This window comes from Canis lupus, chromosome 10 (genome assembly GCF_011100685.1).
Source record: "Canis lupus familiaris isolate Mischka breed German Shepherd chromosome 10, alternate assembly UU_Cfam_GSD_1.0, whole genome shotgun sequence".
NCBI classification, from domain to species: domain Eukaryota; kingdom Metazoa; phylum Chordata; class Mammalia; order Carnivora; family Canidae; genus Canis; species Canis lupus.
In genome coordinates, this window is record NC_049231.1 from 16842718 (window position 1) to 16864298 (window position 21581).

Genomic DNA, 21581 nt, shown 5'->3' on the forward strand with positions numbered 1-21581 from the left:
CTGATCTGCAAGCTTGGGGCCACCCAGTGGCAGAGCATCCTGGCTGTCCTGTGTCCTCCTGGCTTCTGCCTGTCCCGGGGGAGCACCAGATCTTGGACTGTGTCCCCCGGTGCCCTGGGCTCCAGGGCCTGCGACCCTGTGAATGGACCTAAAGTACCACGATGTATAATTTAAAAGCATCAGAGTAAATTTTGTGTGAAGTTAACTTATCCTTTATTACAAATAAAACTCATAAACCACTATACAGGTTAAAGGAAAACTCAAAATATAGAAACAGTGAAATGACAGGGGAGTACAAGCCTCCGTTGGGCTGCACCCATCACGCGCCCCGCGGTAGGAGCTGGGGCAGGCTCTTGAGGTGGTTCAGGGTGTTGCTCAGGGGTCGAAGCCAGTTGCTTCAGAGGCAGGTGGTGGCTCTGGCACTTTGGGGACCCTGATTGCAGGCACCGGGGCCTACTCCTCCTCTGGGGTGGCCAAGGGTGCAGGTGGCTCCTCCAGGGTGGAGCAGTGAAATAGAGCAGTGACCACTATCTGCAGGGGCTTCGACTCAGCAGCCGGTATCTCAGTTCGGGCCAAGCCCTCAGCCCCAGCAGCCAGGACCTGCTCGATCACCTCAGGCCCTGAAGGTGCAGCAGGCCCCACAGTCGAAGCTGGGGCGGGCTCTTGAGGTGGTTCAGGGTGTTGTTCTCGGGCTGAAGCTGTTGCTCCAAGAAGACAAAGTATCATCACCAGGATGGACTTTCCACGTCCCTCCCAAATCAAGGACACTCTTCCTACTGCTCAACATGTGTGAGTGCAAGAGCCCTGGGAGGACTCCCCAGAATGCAGCCCGTGGGGATGGGGATGTGAGCCTACCCACTTCTCCCAGCCCAGCTGCATGGAGGCTTGATCTGTGGGGCCCACCCTGTCCCAAACTCAGCCACCCCCGGTCCTCCTCACCCTTAGCCTCTGGCTCCGCTGCATGGAGGTGTATGAATTTTTTGAGGTAACACCAGGCACAGTGTTCCAGGTCTGAGCCTGGCATGCGCTGCCTCATGAATTCCAGCAGCTTTTTCAGGGAGGGAAATTCTGGGAGCTGATGAAAATCCTCCTGATAGTACTCCAGCCAAATGTCCAGGATACAGGAGATCGCCCTGGGGAGGGACAGGCGGGCACAGGCGTCAGAAGACAGGGCTCCCTCACACACAGGTGTTCCAGGGAAGCCCTGCAGGAACCGGGGCTCCTGGCCTCCCACTCAGGGCTGTTGGAGGCCAGTCCTGCTCTTTGTCCACCTGCCACCTAGCGGTCCTGCCTGCCAAAGGCCTGCTCACTGAGGAGGGGCTGGCATGAAGCCTCTGTGCATGGGAGCCCACGACCAGTGGTGTGACTATCACTGTCTTTCCTGGGGAAGCGGGACTCCCTCCTAAACCTGGCTACCTGCCCACTTGCCCCTTGAATCCACCTGCAGGTGTACGGGGAGGGGGGCATCTGGCCTGTCATTGCCCTCACTGCACAGACTGTCGCTCTGGGAATGTCCAAGTGAGGAGGGCTTGGTCTCTGTGTCTTACCATGGCCTTGCCAGGAGCCGCCTGGTACCGCCACCTTCCCTCCTGTGGCTCTGCACTGCCTCACTCACGAGGGGCCTCCAGGGGGTGTCCTTCCACTGGCTGTAATCTCCCATCTCCCACAGGGCGAGCACTGTCTGGTCCATGAGCCCTCACTGGCCCTCCTGAGCACCTGCTGTGCACCCAGGTCCAGGTGCCACCAGATTGGTGAGTGTGATGCTCCCCACACCCTCTGCTCTGGGCCCCAGGTGTGGGGTAGACAAAGGGTTTGGAGGGGGTGGGCATGGAGAAGGTCTCCCTTAGGGATCCCAGTGCTCTCCCACAAAGCCTGCACCCCATCCATAGCTCTCCTTTGCTCTTTTCCTGAAGGGCCCTTAGACGTTGACCCTGTCACAGGAATTGCAGATGTGTGGGGTGAGGGTCCAGCAGCACCTCTGACCCACAGCCCCCTCGCTGCCCTCCTGGAGAGGGAAGGCCCTCCTGCAGGAGCGAAAGCTCAGTCACATTTTCCACCATGCAGGACAGTGTCATTGTCACCATAGGCAACTACGATGCATCCATATCTAGAGGGCGGGGGCATCACATGAATCGTCCTGTGGACTTGACCTCTCATCATGGGGGCTGTCAGCCTCTGACCCCTGACTAGTCTGGAGCCCTGGGAGGCCGTCAGCTCTGTGCTTGGGGCCACCGGCAGCTCCTGGAGAAGTGCCTGCACCTGCTAGGGCTTCCTGAATGCTTGAGGAATGAAAGGGCTCTGGCCAGGCACATGGCCAATATCCGAGTGGGCCTGGGGCACCCCAGGGTCCCCGGGGTCCCCCAGTCTGGTTGCAGCATGACACAGATCCCTGATGGACTCTCAAACCTCCCTTTCAGTGGGAAAACAGGCCAGCTCAAGACCCTGGTGGTGGTGGGGGAGGAGGCACAGGCTTCGTCATGGGGAGAGAACGACGGCTGATGAGCACAAGCACAGCCCCTCTAGCCGATCTGCCACAGGACAGGCCCTGGGGGCTTCCCTACAGGACCCCACTAGGCCCTGTGTGACTCTTCTCCAGTCAGAGGAGCAGCACGAGGGGCCAGGAAGCTCAGAAACATTCCCCAGACTCCCAACCAGTAGGTGGCCCATCCCACTGGGCTGTGGAGGGTCAGGGTGCTCACTTGGTAAACAGCAGGTCCAGCACCTCTTCAGTGCTGGCAAATTCACTATAGTTTTCTAAGAAACTGAAAATAGAGATGATGTCCCTGAGCAGCAAGGCGGGCAGCAGTTGTTGTACTTCGTGCTCCAGCAGCTCCGTCCAGCTGGGCTTTGTCAGGGAGATCGGATTCCACTTCATGGCCGACGCCCTTTCACCCTGAGGTGGGACAGAGGGGACGTGCAGCTTGTGCTGTAACTGCCAAGAGGCCTGGGAGTTGGAGCGCAGACCAAAGCCCGAGCTCTCAGCAGCTGTGGGGGGTGGGCAAGAGTCCCCACAGCAGGAACACGGGGCTTGAAGCCTGCGGCTCAGTCACTTAGCATCTGACTCTTGGTTGTGGCTCAGGTCATGGCCTCAGCATCCTGAGATCCTGCCCCTGGCAGGCTCTGTGCTTGGGGCAGAGTCAGCTTGAGGAACCTGTGTCTCCCTCTCCTACTCCCTGCTCTCTGCCTGTCTCTTAAACAAACAAGACAAACTATCCAATAAAGAAATGATCTTAGAGGATAAATGTTCAAAAAAAGTTTGGATCAATACAAGGACCTCAAGTGGGAGAGGTTAGTATGCCAGGTCCGATTGTCAGCTGAGTTTTGACAGCACCCACCTGCGTTAATGGCTTCACCCCTTGAATTTGACCACACATCCCTCTCTCGAGGTGCCAACTTGGAGACCTTTCCTTGGGTGGGAGGGCTCAGGGTGTGAAGGCTGTAGGATGTTCAGTGCTGCCCTGTGATTTGGCAACAGAAGGGAATCGCATCGAAGTCCTGCATCAGTGAAGGGCTCAATGGCTGTGGGAACCAACTGGCCTTCTGACATGTTGTGCAGCACATGAGGCCCCTGTTCCTGACCCCGGAAGGGGGAGCAGGAATGTGCTCCTTCACAACCTAACTGCACAGCAATAGACATAGTACAGTGAGCCCCATGTCCCTTTGGGAAAAAGTCTGCCAACTCACCAGGACCATGCTCAAGCCTTGGAGAAGTTGGAGAAGGACCTCAGGCCAATGGGGTCTCCAGGGAGCACCAGTTAGGAGAAAGCATAGCACAGTGCAAACTACTGGAGACCATGTGCGATGAGACATGGTGTGTCTCTTTTTTGAAAGTTTTCATTATTTATTCATGAGAGACACAGAGAGACAGAGACAGAGAGAGGCAGACACACAGACAGAGGTAGAAGCAGCCCCCATGCAGAGAGCCCAAGGTGGGACTCTATCCTGGGACTCCAGGATCAGGGCCTGGGCAGAAGGCAGGCACTAAACCACTGGGTGACCAGGCATCCCCTGAAGGTTCTATTCTGATATTCCCACAAATCTGTGCACAGGGACTCTGCATCTGGCCCAGGCAGGGCAGGGCCATGGGGGTAAGTTTGGGGAGAAGGGGAATCCAGACTCATGTGGGAGCATGTGTCTAGGGGGGAGCCCAGGGGAGTAGCAGGCTGGCTTCTGGGCTCCGGGGCCCTTTGTGCCACAAGGGGCCCTGGGTGTCGGGTGGCCCCAGCCCCTGCACTCACCTTAAGCCTGCACTGGCCTCTGTTAGCTGTGCAGGGCAATTCCCTCCCTTGAGGCGGTGGGGCAGACGACCTCTTCCTCCCGCTCTCACCCCCAGTCCTGTGTGGAGCTCTGTGAAGACAGTGCTCAGAAGCCAGGCAGGAGACCTCAGTGCCCAGTCTGGCTGCCTCGGCTGGGCCGCATACCCAGCTGACTCTATTCCAGACACACCACAGCACAGTCGGCACACACCTCCCCCAAGGAGAGAAAAGGGATGCAGCTGCAGGGCCTTGGGCTAACTCTGGGTCAGGTAAGAGGCACCTCAGGAATCCTCTTTCCACCCTTCCCGCCATGACATCAGGGTGACCCTGAAGGGATCACCAGGGAACCTGCTGCCCTGCAATGTCCTCCAGCCTGGATGTGACCTGCCCATACATCCCTGTTTCCCTGAACCTGAAGAAGATGGGATGGGACTGCCCAGGATGGCTGGCACAGGTGGGCTGGCCTGGCCTGCGCTGCTATTACTTCATGGCACCTCCTGATAAATGCTCTGAGGCGTTGGCTTTTATGGTGGAGCCAAAGCCTACAGCATTTGAACAAGTGGCATCCCTGGGGTTCCTGGAAGCCAGAGGCCCCAGAGGTGGGCAAGCAGCAAGAGAATATCTTCCAGTAGCGGATGTCTTCAACCAAGTGAGCCTGAGGTGGGGCTGCACTAGAATGCGGGTGCCTGGTTACAGGGGTTCCAAGTTCTGCTGTCAAGGAAGTGACCTCACTGCCTGGGACCCCCTACCTGAGTCCACTCCTGGAGGAAGCTTCAGGAGCAGCGCTTGGAGCTGCCAACAGCTCCCCCCTCCCTGCAGACAATGGCCTGTGCACACAGTGACACAACTGCACCCCTCTCCACAGGCCCCAGGGAAGGACTGTGTGCAGCCAGGGCCCCAGCCTGGAAACACACCTGGGTTCAGACACAACTTTCCATTCTTCCCTGGTTTTGACCCTGGAGAAGCCATTGTGCCCATTGGCGATGGTCTGCATCTTGCCTGTGGGATAGGGATTTTCCTAGCGGGTGCTTCCTCCAGACATCTCCAGGCCACTGTGGCATCATATCTATGACATTGGAGGCGGGTGTCACATGCAGGAAATACCTCCAAACACATGTTCTTCTTTGGTGTGTACATGCATCCAGGCCCACATGGTCCTGTGTGCAAACAAGTGGGCACCAGTACTCTCATTCTGGAGGCCCAGAAGATGACAGTCCCACTGGGGCAGGGATGGGCAATAGCTGCCCACAATCCTAGGCTCCTGAATATAAGGCAAACCTTACAGAATATGTCAGAGTCTTGACCTAGAAGGTGTGAGGCTGTCCTTATCCTGAAACCCTGCCTGTCATGTGTTAAGGGCCATTCCTTCATTTCCACTGGGTGAGCTGTGGACAGCAGTGCACCTAGTGGGTCACCCTGACCTGGGCTCTAGGAAACCTGCTGTCAGACACAGAACTGTAAGTAGACAGTAGGCACCGAATCTCTAGCTTGACCACCAACTGAACTGAAATCATTTTGTGTATCCATGTACACTGACAGAAATAGAGAAACGAGTGTAAATATAGACACATATGCAGAACTAGGGAGTTAGCAGAGAAGTAACATCATTGAAGATCATTAAATAAAAAAAGAAATACAGCTGAATCTTGAATGGAGAAAATGGAGTAATTAAAATAGAACCATGAAAAATAATTCATCAAACCAAAAAGCAGAAAGAGGGATAAAGAAGCAGGAGCAGATTGGTGACACAAAGAAAGCGGCAAGCCTCGAATGTAAGTATGATCATGCCTCACGGATTCCATGGAACAGAAGTCGAGCAACAAGCAGCACCTTCCAGCAAAGGCCTAAGAGAATTATTTTGTTTTGTTTGTTTTTACTTAAAGATTTTTATTTCTTTTTTCATGAGAGTGACAGAGAGTGAGAGAGGCAGAGACATAGGTACAGGGAGAAGCAGGCTCCATGCAGGAAGCCTGATGGGGGACTCGATCCCGGATCTCAGGATCAGGCCCTGGGCCGAAGGTGGATGCTCAACCCTGGAGTCACCTGGGGGTCTTAGACTAAGGTAATTATTGAATAGACTGTGTTTTTTCCAGTGGTCTACACTTTTTTGTTTCTTTATCATTTATTTCTGCTCAATCATGATTCTTTCTCTCCTTCTTTTGCCTTTAGGCATTAATTACTGTTCCTTTCCTAGCTTCCTTAGTGGTAAGGCTTGGTTGTATATTTGCACCTCTTCTTGAATCTTGAGGTAGGCCTGCATTGCAGTATACTTTCCTCTTAGGACCACTTATAGACAAGTAGAGCTTTACCTCCAAGGTCGGCAAAAGTTTGACACTGTCCTGTTTTCATTTTCATTTGCTTCCATGTATTTTTTATTTCATTTTTAATTTTCGGATTAACCCTTTTATTCTTTAGTATGGTATTCTTTAACCTCCATGCATTTGTGGTTTTTCCAACTTTTTCCTTGTGATTGACTTTAGGTTTCATAGCATTGTGGTGAGACATTATGCATGATATGATCTCAGTCTTTTTGTATTTGTTGTGCCCCAATATGCGACCCAGTGTGTGATCTATTCTGGAGAATATTCCATGTGCATTCAAGATGAACATGTTATGGTGCTTTCAGACAAAATGTTCTGAATATATCTGTGAAGACCATCTGGTCCAGTTTGTTATTTAAACTATTTTTTTCCTTGTTGATTTTCAGGTAGATGTCTGCCTGTTGCTCTAAGTGGGTGTTAAAGTTTCCTAATATTGTTTTATTTCAGTGACTTTAAGTTTGTTATTAGTTGATTTTTAGGTTTGGGTGCACCAGTTTGGGGGGCATAAATATGTACAACTGTTAGATGTTCTTGTTGGATAGATCCCTTTATTATATTATAGTACCCTTTTTCATCTCTTCTTATAGTCTTTAGTTTAAAATCTAGTTTGTCTGATGTAAGTGTGGCTGCTGACTTTCTCTTGATGTCCATTTGTCTGGTACATGGTTTTCCATCCACTCACTTTGAATCTCTAAGTGTCTTTAAGTCTAAAATTAGTTTCTTGTAGGCAGCATAGAGATGGGTCTTGTTTTTTATCCACTCTGATATCCTATGTCTGTTGGTGGGAGCAGTTAGTCTGTTTCCCTTCAGAGTGAGTGTTGATAGATATGAATTTAGTGCCATTGTGTTACTTGTGAGGTTGCTGTTCCTGTAGATTTTCTCTCCTCCTTTGTAGTCTTTGTGGCTTGTGATCTATCCTTCTTTCCCTCTTGAAAAGTTCCCTTTAATATTTCTTGCAGGGGTAATGTAGTGGTCATGAACTCCTATTGTTTTTGTCTGTCTGGGAAACTCTTTTTCTCACCTTCTATTCTGAATGACAGCCTTGCTGGAAAAGGATCTTTGGCTGCATATTACTCCCATTCAGCACGTTGAGTATATCATGCTTCTCCCTTCTGATCTATTAGGTTTCTGTGGAGAGATCTGCTGCTAACCTTATTTCTCTTCCACTATAATTATGCAGGGGACAATCCCAATATTTTGGTATTGGTTAGGACCTGATTTGTGATCCAGTAATTTAATTTAGGGATTTCTTTTCCATTGCTTCTCTCAGGATGCTTTCCTCATCTCTATATTTTGCAAATTCTACTCTAATATGTCTTGGTGTTGGCCTCCTTTTGTTGATTCTGGCCAGAGTTCTCTGTGCCCTCTGGATTTGGATGTCGCTTTCCTTCAGCAGATTAAAGAGGTCTTCAGTATAACTTCCTAGGGTAAGCTGTCTGCCCCATTTCCCTGGGACACTGTGCTCTTCCTGTTATTATGCTTTATGAGGTCACCAGTTCTTTAAGTCTATATTTGTAATTTTTTTCTTTCCTTTGACTTTTCAGCTTCATATTCCCCATAATGTAACTTTTTAAATCACTTATTCATTCTTCTACTTCTTCTATCATTGTGCTCATTGTATCTGGTGGATTTTGCATCTTGATTACAGGATTTCTTTTTTCAGACTGACAAGTGTTTAGATCTTTTATCACTGTGGTAAGGGACTCTCTGGTGTCTCTATGCTTTTCTTAAGCTCAGAGAGTATCCTTAGATGCTGTTTTAAATTCTGGGTGAGGCATATCACTTATATCTGTTGGAATAGATCCCTGGCTATGACCTTTTTTGTTCTTTCTTTTGGGATGAAGTCTTCCCTCTTGGCATTTTGCCCAAGTCTCTGTCTTCTAGGTGTTAGGAAATCCTTTATGTTTCCTTGTCATGGGGGTGATGACTGTATTAAGAAGAGGTTGTATGCTAACCAGGCAGGGCCTGGGCTACAGGAAGTGTCTGGAGTATGCTGTGTACTCTGCTGCTGTGTTTTGGCATCTCTTTCCCTCAGGTCACCTGTGCAGTGTTTCTGCCTGCCTGCAGTGAGGCCCTTGTCCCATGTGTGGAGAGTTTTACCTAGATGTGCTGTGGTCATCTGGGTAGAAAGGCTAGATCCAGTATCCTCTAGAGCTGGTGTTCTATCACTCCATGGTCTGTAGACTTAGGTGTGGGGAGTGGGTGCTGGTTGTCTGGAGGGGAGAGGCCCAGCTGCTGTTCCGGGTCTCAGGTACACTTGCCCTCATAAGAAAGCACCTGCAGAGCATAAGGGGATGGGAATTGGTGTAAGTTTCTCAAGCTCCCACTTTGTTCTTTATACTGCTGCCTGAAGTCCTCAGTGTTGACTAGGAGTGGAAAAAAATGGCATCATGCATTCAGTGTTCACATTCACAGCTATTCAGGAAACCATCATAGAAGAGGGAACCATGTCCCCTCATTGGCCCCAGGCTTCCCTCAGATTCCTGCCTTCCCCCTGTCTGTGTCTGAGCTGTCTGACCCCCAGTGGCTCAGTGCTCCTGTTTTAGCTCATGCATGCAGGCTGGGTTTCAAAACTCCAAATTTTAGGGACCCAGTGTGGGATGGAGCCACATTAATCCTCTGGGGGAGGGTCTGGCCAATTGTGGCCGGTGCCACTATGCCCCTAAAGGGCAGTTATGTGAACACACTGGGGCTTGCAGTTTATGGTGAAGCATAGCGAAAAAACCAGTGTCCAGGTTAGCTGCCCTCAGCAGCTGCCTCTGCTCCTATGGTAATTCATGGGGCATTTCAATGTTGTCTGCTGCCTGTTTTGTCCCTGAGCGGCAGTGCCACCTCTCCCAGATGCACTACAGTGGGCCCCAGGGTATCCTCAGACATTCTGTCTGCAGCTGGACCTCTGCCCCCACTCCACCAGGAGCACTTCAGAGCTGGCCAGGCTCCACTCATGGGGATGGCATGGAGTTCTGAGACTCCAGACTCTGAGCTCCACTGCTTCCAAGAACTTTCTATAATCAGCCCCTTTCACTTTCTCCCCTCGATGGCTTTGGAAAATGTTTCTCTTGTGGAGTGCCCCATGCATGTCCTCTTCCACACACATTCTCCTATCTCTCCATGATTTTTACTGTTTTTTAATATTTTTGTATATTTAAATTTTTTTCTTTAATGAGAATTTATTTCATTTTAATTAGTGAAAACATTATTAATGATATGAAACTAATGTATTACTTGTGGATGAGGCATTGAACTCTCTGGAACCCCCATCCTGTATAAGCAAAACTCTCCCTCCATCTTAAGCCTCTTGCAGGCTCACTCCATTTTCTGCTGTCAGTGGAATCTTGAGCTGACCTTGAGCTCCTATGTACTAAGGACACTCCAGACCATCACTGTCCCCTCCCTGAGACTCATGGCAGCTGTTGGCATTACTCTCTCCTCCACTGTTTGCTGTCATTAGCAAAGCTGGTCTCTTTCCCTCATGTGTCTCCCCCCTATCCTTGGTCCTCATCATCTTTCTTGACAGCTTCAATGTCTACATGGATGACCTGCCAAATGTCCTGGCTCCTCGCTTCCTCGGGTTCCTATGGCCAAAGAATGACCTTTACTTCCACTCCAGTACTGTCATCCTCTCCCATTTTGTATACACCGCACCAAAACTTGTATCACCTTCAAAATATTACACACAGTAACCCCAACTCAACTTCTATAACACTTCCACCATATTTCACATTTATCATGACATAAAATCCATTGACTTCTCCATCTCCATCTGCCTTTTCCTTTGTTCACATTTCTTCTCCTCATTAGGCTCCATGGCCCATCACTGTAATGACCTAGCACCTCTCTCTCTCTCCACCACACTTGTCTGAACCTGGATGCCCACAGCCCCAAGTCTGCACCCAAATGTTGAACTTTGTCAGATATGCACAACAGGGCAATCAGCTTTACAATTCGTAATCCCACAGCCAAGATGACCCCTCTTTGTAACCTACCACCCCAGTGTTTTTATCGCTGGTAAGATTACTGTCCCTGTTTCCAGGAGAAACATTTTCTCTCCTCTTATACCTTCTACTCTTCCTAGGTGCTCACTCCAATCTTTCATCACCTTAGCTTATACTTGGTTGAGAAAGCAGGAGCTATCAGATGCTTACTTCCTTACTTTCCACCATTAGATTTACAAACTTACATGCATCCATTCTGTTGTTTATCTTTCCCTTTCTTCATCAACTGAGGAAACGCTTCCTTTCTTATCAAAGTCTAATCCTTCCATGTGTTTTCTGGCTCCCATCCCTTCTCAAGGAATTTGCTTCTTAGTAATCTCTTCTTTTTCCTGCAATAACTATTTTTCCTTAGCTCATTTCCTATGTCATACTAACACAGGATCTTCCATCTTTTAGCATTTCAGCATATGCTAGGCAAGGCTAAGAGTTAAGTCTCTAGTTATGTCATTGGGTAGACATCCCATAAAACCAACACACTCACATGCACATATATGTGAACCCAACATCTAACAAGTAATTTTCTGAGTTTCAACTAGCTTGTCTTTTCACCCTTAAAAACCTGTATCCCAGATTTAGATTAAGCATCTTTTCTGAGGTTATTATAAGCTGTGGTAACCTTAACTTGGGAAATAAACCTTTTTAAATGGATTTTTTTCTCATTCGATTATTTAGGTTCAATGTTTATGTGACAGTGTTGAGAACTCTGAATATATTTCCATCATATTCAAAGTATTTCTACTCTCTGGACACCTCGGGGTAATTTATGACATTATGACAAATATAAAAACCTGAATGACTGAACCTGTGAGTGCAAGTAGTTATATTATGGCATTATAAAGTAGCTCTCAAAAGAACCCATTCAGTCATATATATTAGAGTTCATTTCTATAAAATAAAATTTCACACTAGGGAATCTCAGGAATAGTTGCTTTATATGGTTCTAGGGTTTGTTTCAAGCACAACAGCAAAAAAAAATGCTCTGACATTTCCAGAAGAATACAAGAGGGAAGATGGATCTTGATATTGTTGGTCATAATTCTTAGCTGCAGTACTGACAAAATATGACTATATATATTTGTGGAATTTGTTTAAACTTATGAATTTTTATATTTAGTAGCTAATATAAATAAAATACAAATAAGCAAACATTTTTGTTCATATATATAAATAGGCAAATTTAAATCTGTCAAAAAATGACAATTGAAGTATGGTAGATTTCTTTGGTCTTCCTCTTCACTCTTGGTTATTTCGCCTTTGGAAGACTCCTCCTCCACTGGCTTCCATGATTCCCATCTCCTTTTCTTCTGGCCTCTTTGTCTACTAAGGAGTTTATTCTCCTTTGATGTTCTCTGTTCCTCTAATCCCTGCTTCTCACTTTATTCTCTCTCCGAGGATCTCACTCATGCCTTTTCACCAACTGCAGATGACTTCCATGTGTCTTCTTTGAGCCTACATTGCTCTTTAGAACTTTAAAATCAAGGATGTATCTTCCTTCTTGGAATCTACTCATGTGATCCATGGGCACCTCAAGCATCACATGCTCCAAACTCATATAACCCTTCTCCCAAATATGTTGCTCCTTCTGTGTTCCCTTGTTCAGCAGATAACAACCTTTTCCCAATATGAAACATTGGGGCTTATCTGAGACTTCTTTCTCTCTCTTGCCTTAAAATTAATTGTTCAATATCTCCTATTGAAACTATAGCCTAAATATCATTTAAGTTTCTCTATCATCTCCATCTTCACTTTTGATGACTTGATTGATGAATCAATATTTCTGTAATGTTCCATAATTTTCTCCCTTTTTTAGAGATGATTTGTGAATCTGCTCCTTACGTGTTGTCAGAAGGATTTTCTTAATATGTACATAATGTCATGTCCCTTCAATGCTCAAAAGCCTTTAATGTCTCTTCTTTATTTTTAAGGCTTTTTAAAAATTTTAATTTCAGTTAACATACAGTGTTATATATTAGTTTCAGGTGTACAGTATAGTGATTCAACACTTATATACAATACCCAGGGTTCATCATGACAAGCATACTCCTTAAAACCCACCACTTCTTTCACCCATCCCCTCACCCACTTCCTCTCTGGTAATCATTAGTTCCCTCCAATTTAGGGTCTGTTTCTTGGCTTGTCTCTTTTTTCTTTCTTTATTTGTTTTGTTTCTTAAATTCCACATATGAGTGAGTGAGTCATATGAATACCTCCCCTTTACTCTCAGGAGAACATTCATACTCAGAGTAATCTACAAGGTGTTTTTGATATTATCTTTCTCCCATTCATACCCATTGCACCAGGATTGATCATAAACTGCATTTGAAAAGGGAGACAGAACATGAGAGACTCCTAACTCTGGGAAACGAACAAGAGGTGGTACAAAGGGAGGTGGGCGGGGGGTGGGGGTGATTGGGTGACGGGCACTAAGGGGGGCACTTAATGGGATGAGCACTGGGTGTCATGCTATATGTTGTCAAATTGACCTCCAATAAAAAATTAAATAAACTGCATTTGATTTGCAAATATTGCTCTGCTGCCTCACCTCTCTGCCTTTGAACACACAGTTTGCTGTCTTTCCCTGGAGTGACTTTCTTCCATTTGCTGCCTAGCTGACTCCCACTTGTCCCTGTGAGAGTGAGCTTAAGCAACATCTCACCTAGGAAGACTGTCCCAGTCTGATTAGATATCTCCCTATGTGCTAACACACTCTTCTGTTCATACACCTATCAGGCAATATAATACAGCAATACTCATTTATCTTCTTGTCTGTGTCTCCTTCACTGGATTGTGAAATTCCTAAGCGTGAAGCTCTGTCTTTTTAATCTCTATATCCACATGGCCTAGCAAGTAATACAAACAAACATTAAATAGAAATCTGTGTTAACAACTCCTATCAAAGAATATCAGTGCATTGGGTCACTCAAGTATTATACTTGATATTGAAATTGAGCATTGGTGGTGATACCCACAATTAAACATCCATTTTTTCTTGGCATCAAGTGACCATAGATATGTTGCCATGGAAAGGAAAAAGTAAATTTTAAAATGGTTTGTGGAAAGTTGCCCTAATGATTGTAAATCCTCTAATGGCATTATGGTAGCACCATTAATTACAGATATTCTTCCGAATTCTCAATGCATTTTTATTTACATGAGAAACCTATTTTCAAACACCCTCAGTCTCATGGTTTCTAACTTGCTTCCAGCTGAAATGTAGCTAGCTGGAGATTTTGAAAGGAAATACTCTTTCATCATTTATACAAGTCCTGCAGCTTCTATAATCTTTAGGAGGCTCATATGAACCACTAATTTGTGACAAGATGAATTGACATTTTAGAGATTATCAGAATCTTCCTTGAGGCAGAATTTAGTCTTGCTTCTAATAGCCAACAGTCACAAAATATTCACGTACCTGCCAACATTAATATTCCTGAACATCTCTATACAACTTCATTGTACTGTACAGCCTTCAACAGCAATTATTTCTTATTTCTTATTATTTTTGGTTATGAAGCTATAAAATTATGAAAACATAAGGATTAGAATATTCTTTTAACATTTTCCTTTACTATGTTCTTTATGAATGAAATTATTCAGCTAACATGGAGACTTACTTAAACCCTCCCTTTCTTTTCATTGTCAGTCTGCTTTTTTTCCAAGGGAAAGAGATAATTCATTCCTTCAGCATGAAGGACAGAGAATCCTAATTCCTCTAGAACTCCATCTTAGGAGCCAGACTCTTGTTGAGATTATAGTCTAAAACATACCCTGCCCCCATTTTTTAAAATTTCAAGTGTTTCTTTAAATTCTAGTTAGTTAACACATATGGTAAAATTGGTTTCAGGTGTAGAATTTAGTGATTCATCATTTACATATAACACCAGTGCTCTTCCTTTTGTTTCGTCAATGTAAGGATAGACAGGAATCTCCAGGATCCAAAGGTCAGGAGACACAATCATGTGGTAGTGTGCAACAATAGTTCAGCACCAGACAGTGGGATAGCACTCCACCACCCATCTTTGATTGTTTTCAGTTCTCCCTACACACCAACACCCAAAATGAAACACATTAAATGATTTTTTTGGGATGCCAGAAGAAAAATATTAGAACTCTTATATATAGTTATTGTTTTTTCTAAAAATGTAAAAGTGAAGTTTTATTAGTATTAAGTATTAAATATATGGATAGACAGGAGCACATGTGTATAACTTTAAATATTTGTATATATAAAGCATGGATGCTCAAAATATTTTTACTGATATATACATTGTCAAATGAGTTTTGAGATTGTTTCTAGAGATGACGGGCACCACTGAAAATTTTGGTCACGGTAAAGGCATGATGGAAGATGAATTTTAGGAAGAACAACCTAAGAGCAACACAAAGTTTAGGTATTAGAAAAAATATACATTGAATTTAGGATAATTAATTAGGATTTATTTCAAGAATCTAAATATCAGCTAGGCTGACAGCATTGGGGAAACAGGTAGCCATTGCTAAAGATGTTGTAAAAGCAGAATCTTAGATATTAGAAGTGAAAAAAACGTGTCAATGAATATGTGGAAATTTCAAGCTAGGCTGGCTAGGAACAAAAAACAAGAGTAAGCAGGTATGGGACTCAAAACACAGTGTAATCACTGCTGGCAAAAGGGTCCACGTAAATAATGTGGAATATATGGTATTTTTTTTTCTGGAAATCCTTATAGTAAGACATACATAGTTAATAGCACAAAACCTTTCCAGGAAAATCAAGATTGTGGAGCAAGATTGAACTCACATTTGTGAAATTATGATTTTTTATGTTCGAAAAAATAAAACAATGCTCAGAACTCTCTAAGTATTTTTTTTAAGAAGGGAAAGTGCCAAGGGGGAGAGAGAGAGAGAACCTAAGCAGATTCCATGCTCAACGTGGAACCTGAGGGGGGGAGGGCTCCATCTCACAACCTTGAGATCATGACCCGAGCCGAAATCAAGAGTCAGACGCTTAACTGACTGAGCCACCCAGGTGCCCCAGTAGTTTTTTATCCACTAAATAAGTAATAAATATTGGATAAGAAACAGCAACCAATTAAGGAAACATCAATAACATGTACACATATATACACATATATAGTTGGTAATAATAATTATAAGAAATTAATTTTTTGAGGTACACAAAAGCTCCCATTGCCTTATTCCCCTCAGGATGTGCCACCTCAACAAAGGCTAATTGCTCAAAGGAAAGTAGAAATGGAATTCCACCCATCAGTAATTTCCATTCTATGAAACACATACTTTCATCTGTTCCCATGTCTTCCAAAATATTAGTTTACCTCAGTGGTAAAAGGAAATATCTACAGATTGTCATCTCATTTTTGAGAGCCATTCAGAAAGAAAGAGACATACTACAGGCTTGGGACCAGGATCAGATTTAATTCATTAAAAAAAGGCACAAGCCAAACTGTTCATCTCTGGTACATAAAAAGTTACCACTGTTGTTGTTAAAACCATATGTTCTAGGTAAGAGGGCAGGTTTTGTATTCACTCTGACATTTGTTCTGAGGAATGTTAACATACTTAATGTGAGCATGTGCTTAGCAGCCATTTGTAAATTTGAAAAGTAACCCGGAGTTAAAAACAAATTAGTGAGGAAGATAAAGAAACCTCATCTGAGATATTTCTCAATTATCACTGTCTGCATGTGAAAGCAGAAGTGAGGACCTGTGACTTTTGATTATCTCAGAGCTTTAGGTATGCAGATTCAACCTTTAAAAGTTTATTCACTCCCAAGGAATTAAAAAAATAAAACCTTAAAAAATATTAACCAGCTATGAGGTGGATTCTGTAGAGGCCTTGGTCACTGGAAGTGACAGTGATTTGCATCTTTCAGCTGAAACTGAGCTCAGTTCCTTAGTCCTGGGTTTAAAGAAACATCACTTTCCACTTTCTATTGACATAGAGCATAGGAAACAAAGGTGAAGGATAGCTATGTGCATTAAACAGAAAAGAGTACAAAGCAGATGTGCTCATCTTGATGAAGAAAAACCAAGTGAAGACAACTACATAACTCCCACCCATTAATGGGTGACTAGTTCCCTAGAACCCCCTTACCTTGACTTCATTCAATCACTATTCCTTCTCCCTACCCCCGAGTCACCAAACGCACCAACCTCTAGCATGCTAGATTTGTTTTGTCTTCATATGAACTTATAAATGGACTCACAAAACAAAAACAAAAACAATAAAAAAAATAAATGGACTCACGTGTATGTTTGCATACAATGGATGCATAAGTTGACCAATACATTCTTTTGTGTTTGGCTTCTTTCCCTCAGCAATAGGTCTGAGACAAATCCACACTATTATGTAGAACAATAGTGTGTTCATTTTCATGACCAGTAGCATTCCATTGTATGAGTAGGCCACAATTTATTTATCCACACTCTTGTTGATGAGTATTTTTATTGTTTCTAGTTTGGGCTGACTAATGCTATAATATTATTGTTAATGTACTTTGATACACAGGGGTCTGCTTTTTCTGTTGGGTTCATACCTGCTAAAAAGTGAACCATAGGCCCAACATGGCATCCCTTGGGTTAAAGCCCCAAGTCCATAAACCAAGACTTACTACCTAACCTAACTGCAATATCATACCACCTCCCCCTCAAGAAATGCAACCTTAAAACCAGTCGCCAGGGGACCTGCCTGGTCAGCACTAGGAAATTTACTCATAGACCCCTTCCATTCCCCTCAGGAAGAAATTTTGCCTAAAATAATTGATTCTTTGCTAATAATTTCTTTTTCTTCTTTTTTCTCAATCTTTATTTTTAAAAGATTTTATTTATTTATTCATGAGAGACACAGAGAGAGGCAGAGACATAAGCAGAGGGAGAATCAGGCTCCTTGCAGGGAGCCCAATGCAGGACTCGATTCCCAGACCCCGGGATCATGCCCTGAGCCAAAGGCAGATCCTCAACCACTGAGCCGCCCAGGGGTCCCCCTTCTCTACCTTTAAAAACCTTTCCTTTTCTGTATCCTTTAGAGCTCCCCTCCACTTGATAGACAGGATGTTGCCCAAGTCATGAATGAGTTAAATAAAGCCAGTTAGGTCTTTTAAACTTCCTGTTGAACTTTTGCTATCGAACATAACTCAGAGTGAAATTGTTCCGTCATACAGTATGTATAGATATATTGAACTCTATGTTGAATGCCAGTCTTCCAAAATGGTTATACCAATTCACACTACCACCAGACATCCCTCCCCATCCCATGCTGGCATCGGCCTTTCTAATTTGACCATTTGGGTAGGTTATAATTGTGTCACACCGTGGTTTCAACTTGCATTTCCCTGACAACTAATGAGGTTGAGTATCTTCTCATGTTTATTGGCCACTTAAATGTCCACTTTTCTTTTTTTAATATTTTATTTATTTAGTTGAGAGAGAGCAAGAGAGCACACTTAGCAGGGGGAGGGACAGAGGGAGAAGCAGACACCCTCCTGAGCAGGGAGCCATCCAGGTGCCCCTGAATAAAACTAATATTCAAAACTATTGATTGCTTACACCTGGTCAAAACTATTGTTCACTTTTCCAGTGTATCATCTACCTTTTTCTGATTGATTTACAGGGTTTTTGTGTAAATTCCAGAATCAATTCCTTTAGTTTGTTATATGTATTACATATATATTCCATAGCTTTTCTCCATATCTCTACAGCTTTTTAAATTATTTTAATAAGATATTTTGATAAACAGAAATTCTTATTGTTAATGGTGTGATTTATCAGTCTTATGACTTACTGCTAAATCTTTTAAGTCATAAAATGGATCTTGACTTTTATCAAATTCTTTTCTGCATCTCTTAATTGATTTTATGAATTTTCTTTTTTATTCTTTGAACTTGATGAATTACAACTCCTTGATTTTTATTTTGAAAAATTTCAAACTTAGAAAACATTTAAAAGAACAATTCGATGAACACCAATTATTAACATTTTGCTGTGCTGGTTGTATCTATTTATCTATCTATATGACATCTATCAAAGTACACCTGACAAAATATAAATTAGTGATCACCTAGGGCTAGAGAGGAATGTGGAGATTGGGCTGTGACAGCAATGGCTTTCATTTGGGAGAGATGAAAATGTCCTAAAACGAGTTGCCTTGATGACCACACAACTTGGTGAATATGCAAAAACCACTGAATTGTGAATTTTATTTTCTTTCATCTTTTTTTTATTTTAAGTAGCCTCCAGGCCAATGTGGGATGTGAACCCATGACCCTGAGATTGAAAGTTGCATGCTCTACCAATTGAGCCGCCAGGCACCCCTGAATTGTGCCTTTTAATTGTTTCTTATAAAACTGTCACCAAAAAAATTATTGCAGATCTCTTGACCTTTTCTCCCTTAAATACTTCAGAATGCATACCCTGGGCACCTAGGTGGCTCAGTCGGTGAAGCGTCTGCCTTTGGCTCAGCTTATGATCCCGGGGTCCTGGGATCGAGCCCCACATCTGGCTCCCAGCTCAGGGGGGAGTCTGCTTCTTCCTCTGCCCTTCCCCCTGCTCGTGATCTCTTTCTCTCTCACTCTCTTTCTCTCAAATAAATACAATCTTAGAAAAAATAGAATGCATCTCCTAATAACTGAAGCTAAGATGTTCTATAAGTAAACAGCATTTTTCTGTGATCCAGAGAGCCAGTGTTTCCATTAGACTGTGTGTGTGTGTGTAACTGTGGCAAGTGGGTGAGACACCCACAGGTTTAGAGGCCACATTCCATTGAAAACCTTCCATATGCAGACATCAGATGTAGTGTAGAGACTTTCTTGAGGCCTTTTCTAGCCCTCTTCAATTTGGTGAGCCCAAGTGAACTCAGCTTCTGCTAAAGCAATGAGAGCAGAAATATTGAGTACAATTTTCTTCTCACTTGCTCAAGAGTAGATATCTAGCTGTGGACTTGACATGCCACAGTGCCAGTGGCTAAGCCAGTGGAGTCCACCCTGACCTTGGAAGTCACTCAAGGAAGATGGTAGCACTGCTGTCAGCCTGGGCTCTTGAACAACGTGCGCGTGGAAGGGAGTCACCACCACCCCACAGTGCATGCCCTGAGCTGCAACTTGAATTGCTGCCTTGTTTGAGTCACTACATCTTCTGTGCCCTCTGCTGCCATGGCAATGGTACCCTAACTGATGTCATATTTTCTGGAATCACAAGAGGAAGAGAGCTGTTCTGCTGCCTTCTTATGACATTCTCTCATCGTATGTGTAGCTGGAAGACACAGGCCATGCTCCCAATATTCATGAATCACTGGGAAAATTCACTTCGGAAGGCAGGAGGATTTGAAGCAGCTGCCTGACAAGGAAAAGGACCTGGCTGACTGGCACCCAGCCACTCTCCATTCCCTTTCAATCCTCTACCCTAGCGTGCATCTGCCTACCAAGGAGGAACACTTCTTCACATTTGCAGCCCTATTAGCTGTTCTCCTGCAATACCCCGAGCCAGCAGCTGTCACTCCTCCTGTGACAAGGCCAGAGTTAATTTTTCCAAGCATATCTACTTTGTTAAGTAAATATTGATCCTAGTTCTCAATATTTCTTCTATTACTGTTTTATTTAATTCTGTGTGTCCATGGGCAGCTTTGATCTATGTGCACAAGGCTGACTGAGCTAATTCCTATGACACCTGCACACTTGGCAAATTTCCCTTGACAAGAAGTCCTCATGTTTGGGTTTTGGGTTTTTTTTTCTATCATATATAAGTGAAGGAACCTCTTGTTTTCCCACTAGCATTTGGTATATGCCCAGAGGCATTTTGAAACCATCTGAGATTTTCAGGGAGGACTATTTTAAAAATATCTGAGCATAGACAAGAAGGAAGGATGAGCGCTTTCAAATGCATGTTTTTATTACTAGAAAGTTTCCAGAATTCTAAAATTACAGTCCCCAAATTCTTTTTATTTCTTTATGGACCAGAAAAGGCTGAGATAGAATCCAATATAAAGCCACATGCGATGATATTTCCTAATATTAATATTCTGTGAGGGAAAAGGGTGACATTAGAGAGGGATTCATTTCTTTTTTTTTAATTTATTTTTTATTGGTGTTCAATTTACTAACATACAGAATAACCCCCAGTGCCCGTCACCCATTCACTCCCACCCCCCGCCCTCCTCCCCTTTCACCACCCCTAGTTCGTTTCCCAGAGTTAGCAGTCTTTACGTTCTGTCTCCCTTTCTGATATTTCCCACACATTTCTTCCCCCTTCCCTTATATTCCCTTTCACTATTATTTATATTCCCCAAATGAATGAGAACATATAATGTTTGTCCTTCTCCGACTGGCTTACTTCACTCAGCATAATACCCTCCAGTTCCATCCACGTTGAAGCAAATGGTGGGTATTTGTCATTTCTAATAGCTGAGTAATATTCCATTGTATACATAAACCACATCTTCTTTATCCATTCATCTTTCGTTGGACACCGAGGCTACTCATACAGAAATTTGGTAGCGTGGCAGGATACAAAATCAATGCCCAGAAGTCAGTGGCATTTCTATACACTAACAATGAGACTGAAGAAAGAGAAATTAAGGAGTCAATCCCATTTACAATTGCACCCAAAAGCATAAGATACCTAGGAATAAACCTAACCAAAGAGGTAAAGGATCTATACCCTCAAAACTACAGAACACTTCTGAAAGAAATTGAGGAAGACACAAAGAGATGGAAAAATATTCCATGCTCATGGATTGGCAGAATTAATATTGTGAAAATGTCAATGTTACCCAGGGCAATATACACGTTTAATGCAATCCCTATCAAAATACCATGGACTTTCTTCAGAGAGTTAGAACAAATTATTTTAAGATTTGTGTGGAATCAGAAAAGACCCCGAATAGCCAGGGGAATTTTAAAAAAGAAAACCATATCTGGAGAGGGATTCATTTCTGCTAGATGCACGTTTTTACATAAATTAACGCCTGAATGTACAGTTTCACTGCAGAGCTTTAATTGGCAAATCAAAACCACAGCAAAG

At 44.0% G+C, this 21581-nt stretch overlaps 1 protein-coding gene across 3 annotated transcripts; it reads right to left on the reverse strand.

Moving 5' to 3' along the window:
• Positions 1 to 215: 215 nt before the first annotated feature.
• LOC119873751 (ral guanine nucleotide dissociation stimulator-like) lies at positions 216 to 4915 on the reverse strand. Of its 3 annotated transcripts, XM_038549517.1 has the most exons (6): positions 4239 to 4358; positions 3685 to 3701; positions 3336 to 3458; positions 2700 to 2893; positions 940 to 1133; positions 216 to 698 (listed from the first exon to the last, which is right to left on the reverse strand). In XM_038549517.1, the coding sequence occupies exons 3-6, from the start codon at positions 3372 to 3374 to the stop codon at positions 454 to 456; spliced, it is 672 nt and encodes a 223-aa protein (XP_038405445.1). In that variant the 5' UTR covers positions 3375 to 3458; positions 3685 to 3701; positions 4239 to 4358; the 3' UTR covers positions 216 to 453. The 3 variants fall into 3 exon arrangements, with proteins under 3 accessions (XP_038405445.1, XP_038405444.1, XP_038405443.1); XM_038549516.1 differs by lacking the exon at positions 3685 to 3701 and having other exon boundaries at positions 4239 to 4375; XM_038549515.1 differs by lacking the exons at positions 3336 to 3458; positions 3685 to 3701 and having other exon boundaries at positions 4239 to 4915.
• Between the last annotated feature and the right edge of the window lie 16666 nt (positions 4916 to 21581).

Excerpts from the sequence above, each read along its gene's own strand:
- LOC119873751 (XM_038549515.1), bottom strand. The coding sequence starts at position 4,568 with ATGGCGGGAAGGGTGGAAAGAGGATTCCTGAGGTGCCTCTTACCTGAC. Across the intron at positions 2,894-4,238 it reads GAGGCCAGTGCAGGCTTAAG|GGTGAAAGGGCGTCGGCCAT; the intron begins GTGAGTGCAGGG and ends GTCCCACCTCAG. Across the intron at positions 1,134-2,699 it reads CTGGACCTGCTGTTTACCAA|GGCGATCTCCTGTATCCTGG; the intron begins GTGAGCACCCTG and ends GTCCCTCCCCAG.